Source organism: Macaca mulatta, chromosome 9, assembly GCF_049350105.2.
Source record: "Macaca mulatta isolate MMU2019108-1 chromosome 9, T2T-MMU8v2.0, whole genome shotgun sequence".
NCBI classification, from domain to species: Eukaryota; Metazoa; Chordata; class Mammalia; order Primates; family Cercopithecidae; genus Macaca; species Macaca mulatta.
Genome location: NC_133414.1, coordinates 145,253,920 through 145,271,639, shown reverse-complemented (window position 1 = coordinate 145,271,639; position 17,720 = coordinate 145,253,920). Strand labels below are relative to the sequence as shown.

At 57.7% G+C, this 17,720-nt stretch overlaps 1 protein-coding gene across 2 annotated transcripts in view; it reads right to left on the bottom strand.

The window, feature by feature from the left end:
- KNDC1 (kinase non-catalytic C-lobe domain containing 1) overlaps window positions 1–14,391 on the bottom strand; it is a 64,891-nt gene extending 50,500 nt beyond the window's left edge. Inside the window, exons 1-3 of one of the 2 annotated variants that reach the window (XM_077947904.1) lie at window positions 14,059–14,391; window positions 6,420–6,928; window positions 6,071–6,129 (exon numbers count right to left, since the gene is read on the bottom strand). In XM_077947904.1, coding sequence (XP_077804030.1) covers window positions 6,071–6,129; window positions 6,420–6,924 — 564 coding nt within the window. In that variant the 5' untranslated portion in view covers window positions 6,925–6,928; window positions 14,059–14,391. The remainder of the gene's footprint in view (window positions 1–6,070; window positions 6,130–6,419; window positions 6,929–14,058) is intronic. The other variant, XM_077947906.1, reaches the window with a different exon arrangement.
- Between the last annotated feature and the right edge of the window lie 3,329 nt (window positions 14,392–17,720).

Genomic DNA, 17,720 nt, shown 5'->3' with positions numbered 1-17,720 from the left:
CTCACCGCCTGCCCTTCTGTGTTGGAAGCTCCCCGTCTTCATTTAGTGAACCCTACTCAACCTCAGGTCCCAGTTTAAACTCCACCTTCTCACAGTGGCCTCTGGAGGCCTCTGATGCAAACAAGAGCCTTGGAGCTCCATTCTCACATCCCAGCACTATTGGATCCCCAGCCTGTGGGTCTCACATTAAGTCTGTCACCTGTGTAGACCGGAACCAGCAAGAGGCAGGACCCCACTCACCCTGCTCTCTGTGAGCCCAGACACTCGCTAAGTCTGCATGTCGGGGATGAATGCCAAGCAAACAGGCCAGCAATGGGGGAGGAGTCTGAGTCTTCCAGGCCAGGCCACTGAGCCCACCGGTGCTCAGGGCAGCAGGGTGGAGAGGGGAGCCGCATGGGGTGGAGGCTGGAGAAGTTAAGAAGAGAATGAAAATGACACATAAAAGCCCTAGTGTGTTTGGAAGTTTAGAGACGACTGTTGGAAATAAATGCTTTCCATGGCCACACAGAATAAATCTCACACCCAGACGCTGGGCGGAGGACCAGCCACCCATGGCCACATAGAATAAATCTCACACCCGTGGTGCTGGGCGGAGGACCGGCCACCCATGGCCACATAGAATAAATCTCACACCCGTGGTGCTGGGCGGAGGACCGGCCACCCATGGTCACATAGAATAAATCTCACACCCAGACGCTGGGCGGAGGACCAGCCACTAAAGACAAGTGCTGCATGAGCCTGCCCACCCACAGGAGGCACAAAAACAGGAAAATCACAACCTCTGCTCTGTGCTGTCCGGACAGTGACCCGGGGGACAGGCAGGGGCTGCTGCCGTCCATCTGGGTGCTGCTTACACAGATGTTCAGTGTGAAAATCCATCAAGTTGTATGTTTGTGATATATACATTTTTCTGCATGTATATCTCAATAAAAAGTAAGAAAAAACCAATCTGTTCACATTGTTAAATAACTAAGGGGTAAAGAAAAAATCCCAGTGGAAATAAAAAAATTAGAAGTAAATGATAATGCAAACATTATATAGTAAAACTCACAGGATGCAACAAAACTTACATGTTGAGGAACATTCATAGCCCTAAGTGCTCTTACTGATACTGGAAAGGAAGAAAAGCTGAAAGCCAATGACCTAAATGTCCAGCTCAAGTCCGAAAAGGGATGGATCCTAAACTCAGAACAAGGAAAGGAAAGAGAGAATGAAAAACAAGAATCAACGGAAAAGAAAACACAGACGCGCCAGGAGCGCAGACGGGACACAGAGGAGGCTCTTCGGAAAAATGAATGTACTAAACAAGCCCTAGTGAGACTGAGAAGAGAAAGCACAAATTAACTGTCCAGTCAGAGAATCAGGGCAACCTGCGGCCAGCGCAGCGGCTGAAGAGGAGAGCACCTGCAGCTGAAGGCCGGAGATTTTACAAACATAAAAAGTAGACCCACAGCTGACTCAGTAAGAAACACCAGAGATCAGTCCTGTAAGCCTTTTTTTAAGAGGTGGGATTTCACTCTGCTGCTCAGGGTGGAGTGCACTGGTGTAATCTCGGCTCACTGCAACCTTCAACTCCTGGGCTTCTGCCTCAGCCTCCTGAGTGGCTGGGGCTACAGGTACATGCCACCACGCCCAGCTAATTTTTAAAATTTTGTGTAGGGACAGGGTCTCACTTTGTTGCCTAGGCTGGTCTCTAACTCTGGCCGTCAAGTCATCCTCCTGACTCAGCCTCCCCAAATCTCCCTGTGCTGGGATTCTAGGGGTGAGCCACTGTGCCCAGCCAGTCCTGTAGCTATTAAAAACTGAGCAGTAGTTAAAAATCTTTCCTAAAGAAAACAGATGGCCCTGTAAGTGAGTTTTACCAGACTTTCAAGGAACAGATCATCCCATTCTTATATAAACAGCACAAAGAAAGGGAAGGGGTGCTGCCCATACAGGATTAGAACAATCCTGAGGCCAACACCAGTGAAAACATCAACAGAATGGAAAATCGCCAGTCCGCTCAAACATGCACAAAAATCTGAAGCAAGCACTAGTAAATCAAATTAAACAGTGTATAAGAAAGACAAGACACTTGGCCAATTTAGATTTTTCTATGTAAGAAAGGATGATTTAATATAAGAAAATAAAGATGTGACTATGAGAATCTTAATGAAGAAAAAATTAAAGGATCATGTCAAAGGATGCAGAAGAAACATCTTGTAAAATTGACACACACATTCACGATAAAACTCAGCATCGAGGGGACTCGTGGTGGAGGCAGGCACCATTCTGGATGAGGAAGGTGAAAAGCACTCTTTTTAGAATGGGGATGGGGAGAGTGGTCAGTTTCTCCCTGAGATGGGACAGCGCTCAGCCTCACTCTGCTTCTGTTCCTTGCAGCACTGAGTAAGAGAAGGAAGGAAAACGTGTAGCAGGACCATGGGATGGGAGGAAAGACACTTGTTTTTTTGTCAGTGATTAATCAGTTAAATAGGAAAACTGAAAGAATCTGTAAGTTATTAGAAATATTAAAAAAAACTTTAGCAAGATGGCTGGATGTAAAATAAAGATATTAAAGTGAATTGTGGCCAGACACAGTGGCTCATGCCTGTAATCCCAGCACTTTGGGAGGCCAAGGTAAGCAAATCACCTAAGCCGAGGAGTTCGAGACCAGCCTGGGCAACATAACACGAGCCTTCCTCTACAAAAATAAAAATAAAGACATTAGCTGGGCGTGGTGGCGTGTGCCTATAGTGTCAGCTACTCAGGAAGCTGAGGTGGGAGGATTGCTTGAGCTCAGAAATTTTAGGCTGCAGTGAGCTATGCCACTGTGCTCCACCCTGTCTCAAAAGAAAAAAAGTGCATTTCATTTCTGTAGACTAGCAACAAACAAACAGGAAAACGTAATTAAAAAGAGGGCAATTGGCCGGGCCCAGTGGCTCATGCCTTTATTCCCAGCACTTTGGGAGGCCAAGGAGAGAGGATCACTTGAAGGCAGGAGTTCGAGACCAGCCTGGGCAACAGAGCGAGACCCTGTCTCTACAAAAATTTTGAAAAATTAGCTGGACATGGTGGTACATAATTGTAGCCCCACCTACTTGGGAGGCTGAGGTGGGAAGATCACTTGAGCCCAGGAGGTGGAGGCTGCAGTGAGCCGTGATTGCTCCAATGCACTCCAGCCTGGGTGACAGAGCAAGACCCTGCCTCAAAACCAAACCAAAACAAAGAGAGGACAATGAATTTTAGAATAGAATCAGAAAACATCACATTCCTGAGGAAAATCTAATAAACGATATCTAAGACCCCTACAGCAAAACTTTGCAATGTTAAACTAACTTCAGGTGGATGAAATGTGAAACAAAACTTAAAACTCTTGGTAGAAAATAGTAGTGACTATCGGCTCAACCTTGAAACAGGAAAGGTTTCTTGTGAAGGTTAGACCCCAACGGAAGAAGAACCATTAAAATATTTGATGATGTTAAAATTGAGCAACCACTTTTCGGCAGAGGACACCATCAGCCAGCTTTTCTCCAAGTGTGGCTCAAGAGGTTAAGCTCTTTCTGTAACGATGCTGAGACGGCATTCGCCTCGGTCACTCCCCCTCCCTCCCGAGCGGACAGTGGAGTTAGGGTTAGGGCTGGGGTTGGGCTTGGGGTTGGGGCTGGGGCCACGCGACGTGATATCACAGCCGACTGAATGCAGAAGCTGCCGTGAAAATCCAGGCGTTTTCCACAACCCAGACGTGAAAGATTTACAAATACGCAACCCAATGCCACTCTTCTCACTAATTTTGGAGGGAAAATATTCTTCATAAAAGTGTTATGTATGCTAACATACAATGGGCATTGTGGTTTTTAAATGAATTAATAGTTAACTTAAAATGAAAAAATAGTTAACTTAAAACTTAACTCACATAAGCAAACAGGGAGTCAATACATTTTAGGGTTATAAACCTTCACCAGAGAGGCACTCCTCACCACATCCCCTATGACGCAGGAAAGAGATGCAGCGCGGTGCCCTCCCATGCACGAGACCCCAGGCTCCTGCATCCTGCAGAAGCCAGACCCCAGGCCAGACCCCAGATCCCAGGTCCCTACCACGTCCACGTCCTGTGGGAGCCAGCGATCCTCACACTGTGCTCTCCAGCGTGTGGCTGGGGGAGTTCCAGGAACAGATGTACGTCCACCTGCCCCACGAGCCACACTTCCTCCTGGGCACACACCCTAGAGAAACCTCGCCCAGATCTGTTCTTGGTGTACACACCAGGAAACACCTGCACCCCTTGGTGCCCCCACAAGCGGGGATTTAAACGTGGCCTTCACCTGATGGGATAACACACAGCAGGTGGCACATTATGGCCACACACTGCTCTGCAGATGAAGTTTAACAAGAATACATAAATTAAGTCCCGGAAAATCACACATGGCCTGGACTCTTCAGAAAGTTAAAAACGGCGCCAATGAAACAATAGGACTTGGAGGAATGAGCAACGCAGGATAAAAACGAAGGAATGAGAGTCCCACGGGGGAACCACAGAGTGGGGGGGCCAGGCACGGGCTGGGCTGAGGTCACGTCCAGGTCTGAGCTGGATTACGATGTGACTAGGAATGCAAGCACAAAACTAAAACACCCTCACGTGCAACAGGAATCACAGCCACCAGGTCACGTGCCACATCACAGCCACGAGGCCACACCCACATCACAGCTACCAGGCCTCGTGCCACATCACAGCCACCAGGCCACACCCACATCACAGCCACCAGGCCACGTGCCACATCACAGCCACCAGGCCATACACCACATCACAGCCACCAGGCCATGTGCCACAGGGGCTTGGGTTCTGGACACTGGGGTGCACTAAAACATAGGACTCCCGCAGCAGAGGCCCCGTGGGGCACCCTGCCCGCCTCCCAGGGCAAAGGGCACCAGGCTCACTTGTTTCAAAGTGAAAGTAAGAGGGACAAGGGGAGCCATCCCAAAACTCTTCTTTTCTTGTTTTTGAGACAAGGTCTTGCTCTGCCGGCCAGGCTGGAGTGCAGTGGTGCCATCTCGGCTCACTGCAGCCTTGACCTCCTGGGTTCAAGAGATCCTCCTGCCTCAGACTCCCGAGTAGCTCGAACCACAGGCATGCACTACTGCGTCCAGCTAATTTTTGTGTTTTCAGTAGAGATGGGGTTCGCCATGTTGGCCAGGCTGGTCTCGAACTCCTGGGCTCAAGTGATCCACCTGCCTCGGCCTCCCAGAGTGCTGGGATTACAGGAGTGAGCCCCCACGCCTGGCCCCTAGACTCTACTTTCAAGGTCAAATTTTAAGGTCATGACACAGCCGATGGGCTTTTATTGGGAAGATCTTTGAGTTCCTAGTTACTTGTTTATTTGTAAAGGATTGCGTTATTTTCTCTGCCATGGGCTTTGTGACAGTAGGAACCACCAACGCGCCACTCCCTGCCCGGGGACAGAGCCCAGTCTGATGGACAGACCAAACCTGAGGGCCGCAGGGTGACTCTGCCCCTTTCCAGCCAGCCACGCAGGTGCTGACCCCGAGCTGCTGGGCTGTTGCCCGACTCGTCCCACACAAAGGGTTCCTGAGGGGCTACACGGGGGTCTGCTCTGGGAGCAGCAGCCTCTATGACTCGGGCGATGAGGCCCCCAGGGTGGCCCACGCCCACACCCATGCCCGGAGCTGTGCTTGGAGGCCTTGTGTCTCTGCAAAGGCTGTGAGTGACCCGGCTGCTAACTCCCTCAGAGGAGCTGTGATTCCCCACCGACCATCACTGGTCATTTTGGTCACTTTTAACGTGTTAAGTGTAGTAAGTTCGCATTCCAGAAAACATGCTATAAAACGATAGTGACGACAAATGTGACCGAAGCCGTTGCTCCCAGTCTGTGTGGACCCGCAGAGGACACTGCAGGGGACGAAGCTGGGTGTGTCCCAGAGGCCGTCCCTACAGCCCAGTGAACCAGGCTCTGCTCCTGGCCAGAGGCCACTCACAGAGGCTGCCCCAAGGCAGGCGCGTTTCTGAGTTAATGGCAGAGGCCACCTTAGAGGTAAAGGGGGGGCGTGGCGCATCACCCCCACCGGCACTTACCTCAAAGGTGTTCCCAGTCACGTCGAACTCCGGGGGAACGAAGGCGCCCTCAGGGTCGTCTTAGGGAGGAGAGAGAGAAGGAGAGAAGGGCTTCTAGTCACACCTGTGAACCTGAACCCGCCAGCCGGGAAGGTCCCCTCCCCGCAGACCTGGCGTCCCCAGACCATTTTAGGCTGCGAAAAAGGGAAATGAGCTCCTTAACGGTTACGGTGGGAAATGGGTTCCAAAGTGGAAGAGGGAAGGTGACATTCACCAGGGAAAAGCAGCTCCCAGGCAGGGCCCACGCAGTGGGAGCAGGTGGCCCACCGAGGCAGGGGTGTCCCACCCTCCCGGGCCGGCGTCCACTCACAGCAGGGCCTGCGGGACTGGCCCGGGGGAGACAGAAGAGGCGCACGGCCTGCCCTTAGGGGAAGTCCCGAGTGGAGCGGGGCTGGGGTGGGTTGAGTGTCCCTCTGGCGTCTGAGGGTGGGTTTGACTGCCCTGGCCCAGCAGGCACCCCACGGACCCTCGGCCACTCTCCAGCCTGAGTCCCTCCTGAGGAAGAGAAGGTCTCCACAGGAAACCCGGGTCCAGGCACACTCCCAGCATCTGCCCCCGCAGAGCCTGTGCTCACGTCCATCCCGAAAGGCACCTCCGCCCCGTGCCCGCGGCCGCCTCACCGCTGAGCTGCTCCATGAAACACACGTTCCCGCTGGTGTTGAAGGCCAGGGTGTCTGGCGTGATGCACAGGCTCTGGAAGATGGCGGCGTGGGCCACACTCCGCATGGACAGGCTGCACTCCAGGCACACGGCCCAGGCTTCCTGCTCGCTGAGGCCGCGGTCCCGCAGGGAGAGGATGTCAGCCAGAGACACATTCTCCTGTCAAGACAGGCCCTGGCCGTGAGCCCGGCAGGACCCTCAGCCGCACCCCGGCACCCCCACCGAGACGATTCCACGGGGAAAGGGACGGCTCGTGGCAGGGTTTCAACGCGTGGGTCAGGGAAAGGGCTTCAGGCCACGTCTCGTTTTGTTTCAAGAGTCGTCCTGCTGTTCCCTGGACGTCAGAGTCATGGAACATTTGGTGGCACCATCAGTGGGTTGCCTGGAGCAGGTGTCTGCTCCTGGAGCCTGGGCACGGGGCCTTCCTCTTGGAGGCTCGGCCAGAGCTGCTGGGTCACCTGCTCCCTGGGGCACCCCTGACCCCACAGGCTCACGGCTCGAGCGGCCTGTGGAGGCTGCCAACAGATGAGGAGGCGACTGAGTCGAGATCCCCAACTGTGGACTTGTGCAGAGCTAACGGGGCGTGACGCTGACACACTCACACAACGCACAACCATACGCGCTGCCAACATTTGTTCCAGGCAGTTCACACCGAGGACACAATCACGGCGGTTCCCTCCACATGGCCCGGCCACCCCCATGTGGACCCACCTCCAAATCTGAGTGGGCTCCTGGACTCCGTGAGGGCTCAGCTGTGACCATGATGGCAGCCACCAACACCCACACCCCCATGAACATGCACACGCACAAACATCCCCACCTAGCACACGTGTGCTCACCCTCACACAGATACACACATCCCCATACATGCATCCCACACGGACACACGACAACACAGGGCACGCTCATACATCGACACTCAGATGCTGGTGCAAGGTGTGTGCACACTCAGTCTCACCACTTCAGTTCCACCACTACTCACACACACTCAGTCCCACCGCTTCTCACACATAGTCCCACCGCTACTCACACTCACACTCAGTCCTACCGCTTCTCACACTCACAGTCCCACCGCATCTCACACACACTCACAGTCCCACCATGTCTTACGCACTCACTGCCCCACCGCATCTCACACGCACTCGGTCCCACCGCGTCTTACACGCACTCACGGTCCCATCGCTTCTCACACACACTCATGCAATGAGAACGGACAGCCTCATGCACACACAGACCTCACACTCACATACATACTACATGCCACTGCACACGTGCCTAACACTGACCACTTGCAGGCACACTCAGACACACACATATACCCGCACACACGCACACACCCGTTCCCACGCTTGGTGCACACATCCTCACAGGAACACCCAAGGCTGCACAATCCACACTCGCACGTACCCAGATGTGGAGCTGAAGACCCTCTTGGGTGTGCTGCTCCCGGCCAGGGCACCCCATGTGCAGGTAGGAGGGGGTGGCTGGGGGATGCAGCCTGGATGCACGTGGGTGAGGTCAAGAAAGGCTCCAGACACGGGGCCTCAGAGGACAGGGCAGGTGAGGAGGAGGCAGAGGTCCCTTCTCCCCCATCCCTGACTTCCCCTCTCTCCCAGTGCACAGGGCAGCTCTGGCTCTACCGGTGCCACTGGGCTGAGGTCCTGAGAGGCACCTCCCACCTCTGGCCCCCCACCACGCCCCAGCGGCTGGCACTGCAGGAGGCCCTCCAGGCACAGGAAAGGGGTGAAGGGCTCAAACCAAAGCAGGAGGCCAACAAGTGACGGAATCAGGGCACAGGCGCCCGGTGGGGCCTGGCCATGGGGCCGGGTCTGTGTCTGCCCATGGGGTCTTGGCACATCCCCCATCCATCTCCTTCTTGGGGTCCAGGGAGGGACTTGATGACATCATTACCCAGGCCCTTCCAGCTCTTTCTATCGCAGGAATCTCCCTGCCCTATTCCTGTGTTCGCTGATTGATCAAAGGTGTCTCTGATTTTCGCTCAAGCCTGCCGTCCTCTTTGCACCGCCCAGGACTCCTCAGGATTCCAGAGAGCCTGAAGCTCCCAGCGACACCTGTGGGGCTGGTTAATGAGGCGCCTGGGCACTGTGTACACACAAACACATGCACACCCGTGTGCACACCCACGCACCTGCACACACAGGCACACACATATGCACACACTCCTGTGCACTGGCACACACATGCACACAGCGCTACGTGCCCGCGCACACATGCCTGCAAACATGGGCACAGATGTGCACTAAGCGGTAAATAAGTCTGAGGACCCCATAGGTTGTGCTGCTTAGGAGGAAGGGAGCCAGCATGACACGTGTCTGAGCCGGTCCCTGTTCCCCTGCGGGGCCCTGGGGAGCCTTCTGGCTATTGCTCAGGGGCCAGGGGCCTGCTGCCAGCTCACACAGTGGTGTCGAGACCTGTGGACCTGGGAAGGGAGCCAGATCAGCCGTGCCAGCAGGGCCACTCCTCGCGCACAGCATGCCCTCCTGCTCGACCCAGAGGGGAGACACCTGCCGGTGGGCAGCCCCCTCCTCCCCTCAGGGAAGCTGGACACCTGGAGCCCCTAGCGCCTAGAAGAGGCGGGCGTGTCTGAATTCCATAGGAGATTCTCTGGATGATTTTAGGGGTGAATTCCATGGGGTCTGTGGCTGAAGCCTCCCCTCAGGATTGTCTCAGCCCCTCTGGTGCACGCTGTCTAGAGGGTGGGCTTCCGCTCACACAGGGTCCAGAGCCACCCAGGGGGTCCTGTCACGTGCTGAGGGCTCCCAGGCCTGAACTCTGGGCCCCAGGTCACCTGCCCTCTGGGACCTGCAGACTCCGCCCTGTTCTGGCACAGGTGAGAGGAATTACTCCCGCGTGCCCGAATCCACAGTGGCTGGATGAGTGAGGAAGGGTGTCAGACAGGCCTAAGAGGCCGGAACAGGACGAGAGAGACTGGGAGAGACACAGGCGGCACTCACTAGCCTCGGGACCCCAAGTCCGCGGGGGCCCCACCCACATCCCAGCAGACACCCCCACGACCACCTCCGAGGTCAGGAGCCATTTGGGCGTCCTACAGTCACCTCCAGAAGGGGCCCTTGGAGACCCTGGGGCTCTAAGCCTTGCTACCAGGTGGGTTCAAGTCCACAGCTGGGCCAGAAGGCTTTGTGCTCAAGTAAAATACGCCCAGCTGGGCTGCGGGGCTGCCGAGGTGGCCCGGACAGGAGTTTAATGGGCTGTGCAGACACTTGGGAAGGAGGTGACGTGCTGTGAATAGCAATGCCGGCCTCGGCTGGCGGACGCCTGTCTGTCTGGCCAGCGCCCCCTCCTGTGCACCTGCCTGCCCGGCACCCATGAGGGCCCCACGGCAGGCTGGGGCCTCGTGACTTTCCACACTTCAGCCTCTCCTGCCCCTGCTAACACAGTCTGACCTTGTCGTGGCTGGTCAGCCCTCAGGGACTCCGTCTGCCGGCACAGACCCAGCCTCTCAAGCAGGCCCAGAGGGTGCTTCACGACCCAGCCCAGCCCACCGACCACCCACCCTGCCCCTCGCCATCCCTAGCAAGGTGTGCCTGGGTGAGCCATGGGGTAGGTTGGAGAGCGAGGACCACCTAAGACCTGTTCCTAGCAGGGCAGGAAAGACTGGTCCCCACTTTGCAATGGTGTGGCCACGAACTCCACCCCCATCCCAGGTGGGAGGAGGGATTTGGGAAGGCAGGTGGACATGAACCCCCAGGACTGGGTTGCTCTCCGGGACAGCAGCACATCAGCCAGTCCCTGGGTCTCAGAGGGCAGGGCACACTTCCCACCGGGGACCCTCATCTCATGAAAGTCCCCATTAGGGGCTTCTGTGCATTCAGAAAGCTCCAACACCCCCCGCCACGGCAGACTTTGAGCCAGGGTTACACAGGGACGCCTGGATCATTTGGCACATTTCAAATCACTGTCTTATGACCAACTGATTCTTTCAGCCGTGGGATTCTAACGGGACCAATACAAAACTCCAGTCACCGCTGGGAGCACTGGCTGCCAATCCCCAGAGGCTTCCTGACAGCCCTCTCCACACTGCCAGGGCCCCCCCACCACAAAACCACCTTCTCCTGACAGCCCTCTCCACACTGCCAGGGCCCCCCCCGCAAAACCACCTTCTGGACAGTTCTCTCCACACTGCCAGGGCCCCCCCACCACAAAACCACCTTCTGGACAGTTCTCTCCACACTGCCAGGCCCCCCCACCACAAAACCACCTTCTCCTGACAGCTCTCTCCACACTGCCAGGACCCCACCCCCCCCAACAAAACCACCTTCTGGACAGTTCTCTCCACACTGCCAGGCCCCCCCACAAAACCACCTCGGCTCCCAAGGTGCCTTCTGCTGTGAGCTCGTCCTGGCACAGATGTCATATGGACCCTGTAGAGGGAACATGCTCTTCTTTACTGAGAGCCTCCAGCTGTGTGCCCCTCCAGGCAGTAACTGCATCCTGTCCACCCTCAGACTCTGAGTGCAGCCTGACACCGGCACACAGGAGGTTCTGGGAGGCACTTGCTGAACTCCAGAAGGGTTGACAGTGCTGCCTGCCTCTCAGGGACCTGGGACACGTCCTGCTCTGGCACCCAAACTGGTGCACATGCTTTGTCTCATCTGCATCCCTGTGGGGCAGCCAGCACTGCCCATCCATCGACCCCGGCCGCCTGGCCTGTGTGCCTCTTCTGCAGCCACTGTTCTGTCTGGATCACGCTGTTCTGCCTCAGATCCCGTACTGCCATCCACAGTAGCTGAAATCTCATGGGAATCCCGGGAAGGACACTTCCTCCAGGAAGCCCTCCTTGCATCACCCCCACAGAACATCTCCTGTCTATTGTGTACTGGTGGTTCTTTGCCTGTGCTGACCCAGTGGTGCTGCCTGCAAGTGGCCAGGGATCCAATCCTCCAGGACCTGCTGGCCCACTTGCTGATGCTCTGGTGGGTTCCAGCTGACAATGTTCTCACACATGCACGGCCATGTGTCTCTGGGGCCCACACTATAGTGAAGTTGCTGGGACACAGGGCACTGGTGCCTTCTACTTTGCCAGCGAATGCTGGGCTGTTTTCCAAAGAGGCTGCTCCATTTGTCCTCCCACTGGCGCGAGGGAGAGCTGCTGCGACGTCCTTGCCAGCACACGCCGCTGTCCGCTCTTCAGTTCTTGCCAGCCTGGCGGTCTTGGGAAGGCATTCGTGGGGGTGTATTTTGCATTTCCCTGATTGCAATGAGCAAACATCTTTGCACATGTTCAGCAGCCATTTGGATTTTCTCTGGGATCATGTCAAGGGAGGGACATTCCAGGGGCTTTGGTGGGTGTCCATAAGGGTCTATTTCTTGGCCCCATCGTGGAGACAGCTGTTACAACTAGCTGTAGAATGAGTGAGCTCCTACATCTTACGCAGCCTGCATGTGTCCTGGGCCTGGCGCCACCGTGCTTTCCCAGCAGCTGCCCTGCTCCCTTGGCCTTCCTGGCACTCTGGGATGATGATGCAGCCTCACCGTGCTCTCACCTCACCCAGGATGGTTTTCCAATGCAAGTCAGGTGCAGCCACGTGCCCTGATGGAGATTTCAGAACCTTCCAAGCCGAACATATGCAGGAAGCAGAGTCTGAATGCCAGGGGAGTTCTGAGACACAGGACATGTTGGGCTCAGTGCTGGGCACAGGGTTGGGCCAGGGACCACCCCTGATGCTTTCCAGGAGTGTCTGCGATGGGCCCACCTGAACGTTCCCACTGCACGCTGCTAACCCCGCAGTGTCACCTGGAGGCCTTTGTGGCCATCACAGGATGGAGCCCCCACCCCAGCACTGTGCCAGGCGGGAGCTGTCCGGCAGACCGGAGGACACTGGCGTGTGCGTGGGGGTGGGGAGCATGCAGAAGGACAGCCTGTGGCTTCAAGTGGGCTCATGCCTGGTGCGGCATGTTCTGTGTTCGGGGCACCGGCTGCTGCCTCCATGTGGAGCGGGGAGGCCCTCAAGGCTCAGGCCCCTGATCCGCAAAGGGGCTGTGGGAAGAGCTGCGTCCTCAGGGTCGCCTCTCAGAGTGATGGGGAGGCGGCCTCCTAACAGATACCCTGGGATGTATCCTGGGATGTAAAGGCTGCGGGCTGTGCTTCCCTCTCGGTCAGAGCCACGGTGATCTTTGAAGCTTTACTGACTCCCCTGGCTGCTCCTCTCTACAGCCTTCAACTGCACCAAATCCAGGCCATGGTGGGGGTGGGGGCAGCGCCAACCCCCGCACAGCCTCAGCAGTTTCTAGGTGGCTGAGCAGAGGGCCTCCTGGGGCTGAACCTTCCCAGAAGCACGGGGCTTCCACAGCAGAAACTCCCTATCCCTTCAGAGCCCACTCCCCTGGGGCAGCAGGTGGGGGCTGCGAGGGGGTGAGGCCCGGGGCTGCTGCACCCGGGATTCCCTGCTCCAGCCTCGCTTGGCCAGCTGTTTAAAGAGACGCCGCCGCAGCATCCCATTAATGGCTGCAGGTGACGACGCTGTCACTGGAGACACAGGGGCCCAGCGTCTGGGCTCTTGCCTGTTGGAGGCTTGGCAGATCTCGAATCCCTGGAGGATGAGGGTCCCTTTGGGAGCTGCTGCATCCCTGGGGGGCCACCTCTCACGCTGCCGGGCCTGGCTTGTCCACTCCATCCCAGTCAAGCCAGAGCTGAGTTACAGGGTCAGACCCAGCCAAGGTGGGGTCTGGGCAGTCAGTGCTGTAGGGTGGGCGGTCCATGAGCAGAAGCGCCAGGGTATGCGATGGCAGGCAGAGCCCCTCTGCACCTTGCGGGGTAGGGGGGTCTTGGGTGAAGGCCCGGAGACCCAGAGAGAGGGAAGCACCTCTCAGTCTGGGGGGGCGGTCGTCCAGCGCTCTCCCCACCCCCGGCCCCTGAACCTCAGCTCTGGGGCCTCCTGTGCCGCGCCTGACTGGGCTCTGCTGCCCTGCGCCCCACTGGCCTCCTGGGGCCCGGCAGGGAGTAAGCAGACCCCCTACCGTCCTCCTTGCTGCCCCCACACTGTCCCACCAGGGTTTCCACCAGGAGCCACGGCGCGCCAACTTCTGCAGGGGCTGCCCACCCGCCGCCGTCCCGTGCGCATTAGCGGGTGCTGTCCCCTCCAGGTGAAAATCCTAACGCGGGGCTGAGAACGGCGGTGGGACCCCCTCGGCCAAGGAGGGCGCCTGGGGAGGCGGGAGCTCACAGCCCCTCCCGGGTCCACCCCCTGGGCGCTCTCCGCGGAGCCCTCGGCGGCGGAAGGGGCCCCCCAGTGGGGCCGGGGGCTCACCTCGTCCTCGGGGAGGGTGGGCAGCGGCTCGAAGTCGTAGAAGTCCAGGTCTTTGCCGTCCTCCTCGTAGAGATCCGCCGCGGCTGGGTCCATGGCCTGCATCCTGCGGCCGCGCCGCGCACCGGCCCCGGGGCCTCCGGCAGGGCTGGGCTGGGCTCGGCTACGCGCACCCCGGCTCCATGGAGACGCGCCCGGCCCTCGCCCGCCCCCGCCCGCCCGCAGCTGCCGCAGTGTCTCCGGGGGACGCGGGCAGGGATACGGGGCGGGCCCCGGGGGCGCGGGGGCTGCGCGGCGCTGTCCGGACCCAGCGCCGAGGGGACGTCGCTCCTTCCTGGGGGAGGCACCGGGGGCGGAGCCAGGCGTGTGGCCTCCGTGGGGAGGCCCGGGGTCTGCGCCCCACCTGGGCCCCAACGGTCGAGGGGCGGAGTCGGCGCCCAGGAGAGCTCGGACGCGCCGACCCCCTCGCCGCCTCCCACCTCCCCCGCCCACCCCCGCTGCCGCCGGGCGGGGCTGCCGCAGTCCCGGGGTGGCCTCTGCAGAAGCGCTGGGCAGGGCAGGGCCGGGCGGGGCCCGGGGTGGGGGCGGGGCCCGGGAGGGGCGGAGCGGTCGCTGGGCCGGGGTCCCTCCTGAGCGAGGGTCTTTCGGAGGCCCGGGGGTGTTGGGGGGGCAACAACGGTGCCTCATCCCCACCTGGAGGCGTCAGAGAGACCCCACGGGGTACCCGACCTTCCCCGGTCCCGGGGGGGCCTGGGGCTCTTGATCGACCTCTTCCTGCCCCAAAGCCCCTCCAGGGCTTTCTTCAGCGCCGGGGTGGTCAGAAGAGCCAGGATAACCCCAAGCTCGGCCATGGGGCAAGGAGGGTAGAGGCGAATCTCGCCTTTCCCAGCCACCCCCAGTACTCCCACAGTAGAGGGGCGGCTTCAGGGCCAGGCTGTCAGCTCCCCCCCACCCCCTGGCCCCACCGTGTGACTGGCCAGGCACACAGTAGGCACTTAATACATGCTCCTGGCTTGAAGGAGGCAGGGCTTTTGACCGAAGAGTTGGAGGGTGCAGTGTGCTCAGGGACGTGAATTCCCAGCACTCTGTCTCCGGGTCGGGTCACCCGGCTCTCAGGCCTGGCAGGGAGTGCGGGGGGCTCAGCTCCCCGGGAGCCAGGTGGGCACTGAAGCCCGAGGCTGAGAGTGGGGCAGGTGCTGGGCAGACTCTCTGCGTCCAGCCAGGCAGCCCCACCTTATTCAAAATACCCACCCTGGGGCCCTCCCTGGTCCACTGAGTCAGCAAGGCGGGTGCAGCCTCCCCCATCCTTGGGTGTTTGGAAGCTTGGGCAGCAGCCAAGGTGGGGTGGGGTGCAGCTGGAGGGGAGTCGTCTCACCGAGTGTGGCCTCAGCCAGCTGTCCCCGAGCTCTCTGTGGGCCCCACAGGGCCTGCAGTGCCCCCATCCCCGTCTTGGAAGGTGGCCGACGTGGCAGGCAGACTCCGCTCCAGGAGCCTGGTCCTGCTGCACCCTGGTGCTCAGACCTGGACACTGGAGCTGAGCCCTGGGCTTCCAGGCCCTCTGCTGCAAGGCTGGGGCTGCCTCCTTTGTGAGGTCTGGATGTGGCCCTGACGCCTCTGGCCACCCAGACTTGTGCCTCTGGGGGAACGCCGGGCTGATGTGACCCCAAAGGGAAGGCACCAGGGACCCCACAAACACAGGACTTTCTCACCGAGTGCTCACGTCACCTCGCAGGCTTAGGAGTGAGGACACAGACACTGAATAGGGGGCAAAGGTAACCCCATAATTTGGGGGGCAGCCACACGGCAAGCACTCCTGGAAAGAAGTGCATGCGATTTGGTAAAATGCAGAATTCAGGGGCTCCTGGAGTCGGCCGCGGAAGTTTCAGTTCTTGCAGCCTAAAACCCCTCAGCAGGCATTTCCCGCACCTGGGTCACTGGGAGCTGCTTCTGCTGAGGACCGGGCATCTGGGTGTGTGGGGAGGGGCCTCGGGCAGGGGCCGCAGGCTCGCTCTTTTACCCACCTGCTGCTTTCCTTTAAAGATCTGTGGGCTTTGGTCTCTGTTATTTCGGGCAGTGGTGGGAACTTCCAGATGTTTCGTGAGTCATTCCAGGTGCCCGCACCCTCGCCTGCAGTGCTAAAGCTTTGACCCAAGTGGAGGGTGTGATGTCGGTCCTGGTCCTGGCGCCTCAGTTGTGTTGGATGAGGGCACAGTTCTGGAGATCATCCAGGATCTGGATTCAATGCCCCGTGTCTTCTAGAGCTGGTGAGCAGCTTCTGGGTGCCATGCAGAAACGGCCAAGAGCCCTCCGTGAGCCACAAGGAACGGCCTCCTCATCAAGCCCTCCTGCCTCTCAGTGCCAGCCCTGTGTGCCCAGCATGTGCTGGCACGGCTTCCTCCTGAGGACGCTTGCAGTGGTGTCGGAATTCTGAGGGGCTTCCCGGCTGCACGATCAGGTCTGTGGTCCAGGCCCATGACTTGGTGGCACTCTTGTCCTCTTACTTCCAACTTTTCCCTGGCCTCTACCCATCCTCTGCCGCACCTCACTGCCCTTTCCCACCAGACATTCCCCTCTGCTAGAGGCAACTGCCTGAACTGCGGCTCCGGGCTGCCCAGACCCTGCCCATCCTCCCTCCTCCACGAGGGGCCCAGGGTAGGACACCCAGATTCTTCTCCTGAGACCTTGCTCGGAGGGGGTTGCCGGGCCCTTGTTACAGCTGGACACTGTCAGGATGGGCCTTGTCCTTCTCGCTCGGTCTCCCGCAGTGGGCGCTCAGCTGGACTGGGCTGAGGCACGTGGAGCAGGGGTCTTCAGGGCCTTGGCTCTCATTTTCCCTAAAACAATTCTGAAAAGCTGCCAGACCACTCGCACGTGTTGACGTCAACATCTACGTTTCTTTAAAAATCCAGACATGTAAATAATGGCTAATAATGTCATTTCTGGTGTGATGTAAATACTCACATTTTGAAATAAAACTGTCAGTCACTCCTGTAAACGTATCTAGGAAGCCAAATGCCAAAATGGTTTTGATACCTACTGTCAGTCATTTAAAGAATCCGTAAACACAGTCTTCTTTAACGGTCCGAGATCTTCATGCTAACGTTTTTCCTTAGATGCATCATAGCCATCTGGTTTTTGCCCAGATTGTATCTCATGATGAATTATTTTTATGCCCTAGTTTCTGTTAACTCCTCATCACACTTTGCAGCCAACACACATGTAATTTTCAATAAATCAGATATTTAATACAGAAAAAAGTAAATGTTGAAGTAAATGGCTGTGGACCATGACCGGCTTCTGCAGGGAGCTGCCCTGCGGCTCTGGTGGCAACGCGGCCTCCTCACTTTGCCTCTGTTTGCTGGGCTGGCCCTGTCCTGCCAGGCTCACCCCACAGGGTAACCAGGGCAGCTGGGAGCAGACGGAGCCCCCCGTCCCCCTGTGTGTGAGTGTATTTGTGTGTGTGTGTATTTGTATTTGTGTGTGTGCATATTTGTGTGTATGTGTATTTGTATGTGTATGTGTGTATTTTTGTGTGTGTGTATTTGTGTTTATGTGTATTTGTGTGTATTTGTGTGTGTGTTTATATTTGTGTGTATGTGTGTGTTTGTGTGTGTATTTGTGTGTGTGTATTTGTGTGTGTATGTGTATATTTGTGTGTACATGTA